Source organism: Doryrhamphus excisus, linkage group LG3, assembly GCF_037039965.1.
Source record: "Doryrhamphus excisus strain RoL-2023G ecotype Guam linkage group LG3, RoL_Dexc_Guam_v1.1, whole genome shotgun sequence".
Lineage (NCBI taxonomy): Eukaryota > Metazoa > Chordata > Actinopteri > Syngnathiformes > Syngnathidae > Doryrhamphus > Doryrhamphus excisus.
Genome location: NC_136359.1, coordinates 19085965 through 19094605, shown reverse-complemented (window position 1 = coordinate 19094605; position 8641 = coordinate 19085965). Strand labels below are relative to the sequence as shown.

General features: G+C 40.6%; 1 protein-coding gene across 1 annotated transcript; it reads right to left on the bottom strand.

Moving 5' to 3' along the window:
• Window positions 1-590: 590 nt before the first annotated feature.
• Window positions 591-7345, bottom strand: unm_hu7912 (un-named hu7912). Its single transcript, XM_058071779.2, has 2 exons — window positions 7104-7345; window positions 591-4992 (listed from the first exon to the last, which is right to left on the bottom strand). Exon 2 carries the CDS (start codon window positions 4947-4949, stop codon window positions 1755-1757), a length of 3195 nt encoding a protein of 1064 aa, XP_057927762.2. The 5' UTR covers window positions 4950-4992; window positions 7104-7345; the 3' UTR covers window positions 591-1754.
• Between the last annotated feature and the right edge of the window lie 1296 nt (window positions 7346-8641).

Sequence of the window (8641 nt, the reverse complement as noted above, 5' to 3'; positions counted from 1 at the left end):
GTATTTTAAGGAAAGTTCATATCATTCTTTGTATATTTATTTGTATATGCGTTATCCTAACCACTAACATTCAATCTACATCCAGGATGTTGGGATTTTAAACTTTGAATGTATCAGCCTCACCGTGAATAACTGCATTTTGAGATACATAACTTCATGAAACTAACGTTTCATAAAGTCCTGGCCTCAGACATGAGTTTCATTTTGCGGCAAATGACAAAGCTGCAATACAACCATTATTCCACAAGATGGTGCTGCAACAAGGGAAACAAGGCATCCCTTTGAATATTTATTCAAGGGATTTATTCAACTTTTATTATTCAACCCTTATTTATTTAATAAGGGTTGCAAGACTTATGAACCATACCTGATTTGCCGTGCAAATAAATGAATCAAATCGAAATCAAAGTGAAATTTGCTGAGCAAACTTTTTTTTCAAAATACTATCTTACAGGTGCCTGATTTTGATTGTTCCTGCATAACAGCAACAAACAATAAGTTTAACTGTACTATATTAATCAGGGACAATCCATAACAAGAAATATGTTAACTGAATGTGTGTGTATGAAAAACAAATGTAAACCAATTAAGCCACTCGTTCAATTCCATTTATTATATAGCTCTATATGTGTTATAAACATCACAAAATATAAATTTCTAAGGTCTTGCACAAAGATATAATCCAGTAAAAGAGCAATTTTAGCTTAGTTAGCAGTGACAATGGAAGCAGGCATATCTAGATTCTGTGCTGCAGATATTTTGGGAACATTCTCATCATTTATATTTTAATGAAAACAAGTCTTTACAACACATGGTTCAAAGGAACGAGTCCCTATCAACAATACTATTATTTTTCTATGTATTTCGTTGTTGCTCTTTTATTGCATATTGCCTAAAACATACCGTAGTATTAGTTTGTATGATTCAAGTGATTATATAATCAATAACATAACGTAGACTCTTATTTATGAGCACCAACTGCGAGCTCATAAATATTTCTTTAAAATTGTATTTTAAGCAACATTATTAATAAAATATCTGAATAAAAATATCATGCCTTGAGCAAAATAAATTCATCATTTTAAAGGGTTGTTAAAACAACCCCTGAAGACTTCAAACTATACATTACTTTATTTCATATACATATTCCTAAATGAAGGCCACTTTAAACAACGCAAGTTACTCAAGCATGACACAAAGTTTCATGTAAAATTCTCACTGAGGTGGGAAACTAAAAGGCTGTCTCGACTGTACTTCATTTTCTATCAAACAGGAACTAAAAACAGCCACAGATATACAGTTCACTAGATAAATGAATAAACTCCCAATAGTCAACAGTTGCAGGGTATAATACAAATTTCAGTTTTGAGACAAAAATTCAGTGGGATTTATATTAAATTATACATGTTTGTGTCTATTACGTGTACACAAGATGTGCATATCCTGTAAATGTGCTTTATACATTGTTGAGCAGGAATTGAGTTATGATAAATTATACACATTCACATCTTAAACACCAAAGTTGTTGTGCTGTGCCCGGTTTACATGCAATCTTTAACATCTCTGAATGCAAGAGAATCAAAACAGTCAGCATGTGTGGGTGCTTGTGTGCGTAATAGGTCAATAAGTGTGCAAAAGGTCAATGAGGCAAAGAGGGGAAGTGGCCAAATGCAAATATTTTGTCAGTCTTCAATTTTCCAAATCATATGTATTTACAATATGTACATTTAGTGTAATTCCTATTCATTGCCGTCCTAAATGATATCATCCAACAGATTGGGGGTGCCCACCCAGTCTAATGTTCTGGGCTCGGATGCGGCCATAATCATGCACATGAATTGTTTCCCTGTTCTCTTATCTATTGGGTAAATAGTTGTTGGAGTGAACCTTTTGTTGGTCTCCACAAACTCACACAGCTGATTATAGATTTTGGGGTACTCATGACGAAGGAATACTCCCCTGATCCTCAGCTCACGCTGAATGTTTACAAAGCACACCTCTCTGGCTTTTCTTCCCTCCTCTCCCTCCTGATCAATATCCGGTGTTCCAGGGGGTGGAGTCAGGATGAGAGTTTCCATTTCGCTATCCTTCTTCACAAGCTTTTTGTTTGGGCTTGACGAAGCCAAGGATACTTTTGCGTATTTTCGAACTGTTGGTGTTTGGACCCTTGGCGACGGTCTATTAGGCACGAGTTCACCGACAGCTACGGATACATTCAAGAGGAAACATTCACTGGGGTCATATTCATTACCAGCTTGTTGCAAATCTTTGCAGTATTCACCCAGGTTGTCCTTAAAGCCGTCCAGCTCTCTGAGGGATAGGTATGTGGGTGACATGACAAGGCTCTCAAGCCCAACCTGCAGAAAGTTATCAGCCGTCTCTGGATTGGCAAAACCCAAAAAGAGGACACCTCGGCCTCTGGAGAGGTAACCAGCTTTAGCAATACGAGAGAAGGCTTTATGAATCTCTGCATTTTCTCTGCAGAACTTGAGCGTGTGCCGACACACACTACTCACACGTCCATACAGACAGTTTTCTTTGTGGGTCTCCCAGTCGTCCCTGCGGCAGTTTCGTGAGCAGTAAAATGTGTAGCAACTGTGACACGATTTGTAGTACAAGCATGCATTGAACATATTCTCCGAATGTTTGCATTTGTTGTTCGCACACACCATGGTTTCATCTTCCTCCACGCTGTGGTCTGGAGAACATTCTTCTGCGCTTCTTTGTAAAGCATCACATCCACTATCAGGGTCTTTGATTGTGTCGGGACTGGATTTAGAAGACGGGAGTTGAGTATTCAGACATTCAACATTTTCAATCTCGGAAGATTCCCTGACTTTGACATGATCTTCAGTAATCAGTTGTTTAAGCTGATCCAAAAAGTCCCCGCTAGACTTCCTGCTGGTTGGTGGTTTGTAATCAACAACCAAGTCAGCTAACAACTCGTCAAGCTGCTCTAAACTCTGTTGAAGGGAGATGTTGCGTTTCCGTTCTTTGGTCATTTCTGTGTTGAACGACTTCTTGACATCCATCACTCTTGGAGCGGCTTTCTTTTCACTTTCCATAGTATTCCATTTGACAGGGTGCACGCCAAGCCGCTCACTGTTGCCTGTGCATATGTCGTTGTCAGTTATGGTGATCTCAGGGGTCACAAACCACTGGCCGCTCTTGGAATTCTTCCACGGATTGCTCGGGCCTCTCTCTAAAGAGGTCTCAGAGAGAGACAAGGCAGCGTAGCGCTTTGGTGAACTGGATAGGTTAAGGATAACAGGTTGAGATGTGACACTGGGAGAAGCCCTGTGCCTTGCTTGGTGAAACAGATTCTCATAGCTTCGTCCACGAGGCACTGATTGTTCTCTCTCATGGTGGGGATAGAGAATATTATCCCACGACTTGGAGTGGCTTTTGGACTCTGCCCCTAATCTACTTGTCTCTGTGCCATAAGTACTATACCATGGGGGTATACCGGGGTCTGTTCTTACTCTTGGTGGTGTGAGCTGAGAAGACTGGTTGGAATAACCAGATATACTCGAGCGATACCAGTCATCTGAAAAAGCCTGCGACATTCTGGGCCGTCTGCGGCCTTCCGTGTGGTACTGCCTCGATGGAAAGTACCGCTCCTCGAAAGAATTAAACGGCTTGTTATAATACAAACTGGTACAACTTTGGTGGTATGGATTGAAGCGGTTTTCATCGCCGTAGTAAGAGCTGGTGGGGGTTTGAGAGAAGTATGACCCTGCCTCGCTTGTCGAGTAGGGTGTGCTATATACAGAGTGTGCTGGCTCTTGATTAGAAAAATGGTCTGTGTAATATGACCTGAGAGGAAGGGTATGCACCCACCGATTCCTTGGATCGTACTGACTCGTCATAGTACTACCACGGCTGGCTAAACTGGATCTATCATCCTGAAAGTAAGCTCTAGAAAAGGGAGGTACTGGATATCGAACAGGGTCCTCTGTATAAAAAAAATTTGTAGGGATGTTTGGGTTGGAGTAAGCTCTTTGTTCCTGATTTAGATATGGTGTTATCGGTGAGGGCATTCTGTACATGTCGAGATGCTGGTAAGACAGGGGAGATATGCTGGTGGTGTAGTGATATCCCTGTCTAAAATCTCCACTGTAGCATTCACTTGGAGTCGGTGTGGGCGAGGAGATCATCTGCCGAGGAACATACAAACCCCGGCTGCTACTAGCCTGTGAATATCTTTGCCAAGCGTGACGTTCAGGCCGTGCGTTGGGAATCTGTCTGGATGTGTGTTGAAGTACGGCAGCATCTGGTTTAATGTCAACACGGCATCTGACGTGAGGGGTTATGGCTGTTTTGTCTGATTTATCCTCGTCAAAACAATCAGAGACGTAGAGAGGGGGTTGCAGTTTGATCGGATGGACCTCATTCAAAAAAGCCCTGTTGGAGGAATAACCTTCAGAGGCCCTCAAAGTATCTGATGTTGCCTGTGGGGCGTCCTTGTCCTTGTTGGTCTCCAGAGGAGACACTGAGATGGGCACAGGAGTCAGGGTGGACTTGATTCTAGGTGCGCTTCTAGATCTTTTTCTATTTACAGAATCTGACCATGTGAGATGGCTGCTTTTGTCTTGGGAGACGTGTTGCTGAATGTGCCTGGAGTTAAACAGATCTGGAGATGAGAAGCGAAGATGTCCTGGTTGATCTAGTCCGTTCCATGTTAGGTCTTTGTTTAATGTCTGCTGTTCTGCTCGCTTAAAAGGATACTCCATCGGTGAAGAGACTGACTGGGGCTCGTCCAGAGATTCAAGAAAGTCAAAACTGCGGCAGTGTCTTTTGTTAATGATTTCTGGTTTATCAATCATCTTCAAGTCGCATTGCAAAGAACAGTGAGGAGAAACTATGTGTTTGGTGGTCGGATAAAGAGGAATGTCCCGGTGAAGAGTTGTTGCCAGAAGATCAGGAGGATGTGTTCGGGTCATCTTCATGGAACTTCAGAGCCCTCCATTCAGTGTGACATATCAAAACAACCTGAGAAAGGAAATAGAGTGAAAATAACTTCCAGAATCTGCACATTTACCCAGATCCTCACTAAAACGCATTTAATAGGTCCTGCTTTGGCACATGCGCCACTCTACTTAGTTTTGTGCAAATCAATTTAGTATCTTTTACACGATCCTGAGACATTGGCACTTAGTTTTAAAATTCCCATCACATTTTGAATTGTTCTGTTTTATGGTGACAAACACTTAATATTAGCTTTTATTGAACTACTGTGTTTGAATTTCCGCTCTTCCTGTGTGTATTTTCTCCGGGTACTCCGTTTTTCTTCCATATTCCAAAAACACGCATGTTAGGTTAACTGGCGACTCTAAATTGTCCATACGTATGAATGTGTGTGTGAATGATTGTGCCTTGTGATTGGCTGGCAACGAGTCCAGTGTGTACCCAAAGTCAGCTGGGATTGGCTCCAGCACACCCCCTAAACCCTAATGAGGATAAGCAGCATAGGAAATGGACGAATGGATGGATGAACTACTGTTTAAAGAAAAAAACTTTTAAAGGCTTTTAAATCTTTGATGCAAGCTGTGGAATAATAGATAGGCCTGTAATACCTAGGTATGCTAAAAACAAAACAAAACAATTTAACAAAATATATTTGTGTGTAACACACAAATAGATGTTCTTGTTGGCACTTCCTCAAGCTAACCCTGAGCTGCCATCTGTTCATCGTGATGAGAGAGAACTGACCAGCCATGTCCCTGCCATGTCTCGCCAGCACACCTAAATATCACGCCTCCTCACACACAAACAATCTCAACAGCCAACCTATGCTATATAATTTTTCTTGTAAAATAATTTGATGCAAATATATATTTGTTAAAAAAGAATAAAACTGCAAAACAAATTACATATTACAAATAAATATATATTTTTTAAAAATGAAGGGTAAAAAGGACTTTTCACCCCATCCACATGATTCTCACTATTTGACCTGGAGTTTTCAGCTAAGGCTTAAGGCACAATGTAGAATTAAAATAAAAAATTAAAATCAAATTAAAAAATCAAAAAGTGGAAAAAAATAGAGAAAAAAGGCACAGTGTCAACAGAAAAAAACAATATAAATCTTTGTCTGTTAATATATATATATATGATGTTTTTTAAATACTTTTTTACAACATAGAAATAATATAAAATATGTAAAAATATCAAAATGGCCCCCAACAAATTTGTTGATTTTTCCGTATGTGGCCCTCAATGGAAAAAATGGAAAAATATATATTAAAAATATATAAAAATACATTGCAACATAGGATAGCACGGTACACAAATAATATTTGTCAGTTACAAATAAAGATTTGGCCAAGTTTAGCTACTATTGTTAGCTATCATTGAATGTATAGCCTATTATAACCACACATGAAATTGTCAGAGACTACTTTTGTGTATGTGGCATAAATGAAAGCCATACAAACTTTAACTTTAGGTTGTGATAAATACAGACTCCTGTAACATATTTGGAACCAAAGAATGACAGCAAGGGCTTAAATATGCCTGAACTTACTAAATGCAAGCTTACGGCCTATTTACGGTCAAATGCAGCTCTTCAATAGATGCACAAACCCCTTTCTTTCATTCTTTCTTTGCTTCTTTCTCACCCCTCAAGTTTTAAAATCGCATGCCACGTCCTGTCTCCATGGCTACAGCAACCCTTCACCACACAAGAGCCAAAATCGCAGGAAAAAAATGGACTTTGAATCAGCAAATTGCTGTGACACTTGCAACAGAACCGTGTTTTCTATGCTAAAATGTTATAGTGTGTGTGTTTTACAGGCACTCTCGTTTAATACTCTTTTTTGTGTATATTGAACTTGGCAACCGGTATTGCAGTGTTGGGGGTTATATTAATCGTTCATTGCAGTGTCGTCTCTTTAGTAAGCTTAAAAAACACTAGTTCAGTGTCAAGTGTTTTTAGTCCACTGTATTTTTGTACTGCAGCACGATCGGCCCTGCGTATGTGGCCCGAATGACATCATTTGCGCAGGAAAAAAAGGCTAACAGCGGGAGGGAAAAGGGGAGGGGGGCTGACTTTGGGTTAAGTTTGCGAAAATAAGAAGATTGTAGTGAAGGACTCTTCTTACCGTTAGTCCACGCAGAAGATCCACGCAGATGCAGAGAAGATGGTGAGGAGGCGGTGTGTGCTGCTGCAGCCTGCCGTACCTGTCAAGAGCCACCATCCGTCGAGCTCTGCTCCTCACTGATGTCTTACATGTTGACTGCTTCACCCTGACATGATCCCTTCAGTCGTCTCTAATGTGGAACACAGCATGTGTGCGCGTGTGCGTGTGTGTGTGTGTGTGCGTGGGTGTGTTTGTGTGATGGAGGAAGAGGAGGGAGGCGTAACTGAGCCTGCGTCGGGAGGCGTGGCTACCCTACGTAAGGAAGTTGAGGGGGGTCCTCACCATCGATGCAGTCTCATCCTTCATGATGATACACTATGCAAAACTGGACAAACGTAATTTGCTAATTCATCCATCAGAGAATCAGACAAACCGTCTTAATACATCTTATATGCACATATATGTACATTTCTATATGTAAATTACAGTACTACCTGTACTGCATTTCTTTTACAATTGCACATTTCAACATGCAGTTACGTTACTGCACTAATTGCACCGTATTGATAATACATAGGGCTGCACTGCGAACAAGTGGTTAGCGCACATGCCTCACAGCTACGAGACTCGAGTTCGATTCCACCCTCAGCCATCTCTGCGTGGAGTTTGCATGTTCTCCTCGTGCATGCATGGGTTTTCTCTGGGTACTCCGGTTTCCTCCCACATTCCAAAAACATGCTAGGTTAATTGGCGACTCCAAATTGTCCATAGGTATGAATGTGAGTGTGAATGGTTGTTTGACTATATGGGCCCTGCGATTGGCTGGCGACCAGTCCAGGGTGTACCCCGCCTCTCGCCCGAAGAAAGCTGGGATAGGCTCCAGCACGTCTGTGACCCTCGTGAGGATAAGTGGTACATAATGAATGAATGATAATACATAATCATATTTTCATTGTATTTTTACTTAAAGGGGACCTTATGCTTTGTATTGAGTTGTGGACTCACAATAATCCACACAGAAAACATACTAGATCTTCCAGAATCTGCACCTATTCCAGCTGTATTTCCTTGGATTTATATGTTTTCATTTATTCCACCTGCCTCTGGGCATGCCCATTCCACTGTGATTGGTCACACACCCAAAGTGCTTCTTAACTTAAAAAAAAACAATGCCAACGACATTTCAGATAATGAGGTGCTTCCTAAATATGACCCATATAAGGAAATCCGCCCCGCTGTGACATCACAAAGGGGTAGTTTTGCCACACTTTTCAAACCAAGCATTTTGAGCCATTCCAAACTTCTTTCAAAGCTCACTTCAAAAAACCTCAAAAAAATCTCAAAACCTCATTATCTGAAATCATTTAACATGAGAATACAACATTGTAACTACATTTATAGGCCCCATTTAATACATACACAATACATTGTTAAACTATACTGTCTGTACATGTGGCTGCCATAGCTAGGTAATTTTCTGCAAGTATTTATCTAAATTAATAGAATCTACCAGTACATTTTGTTAAATTGTAATGTGTATATCAACGTTCGGCCCTTTG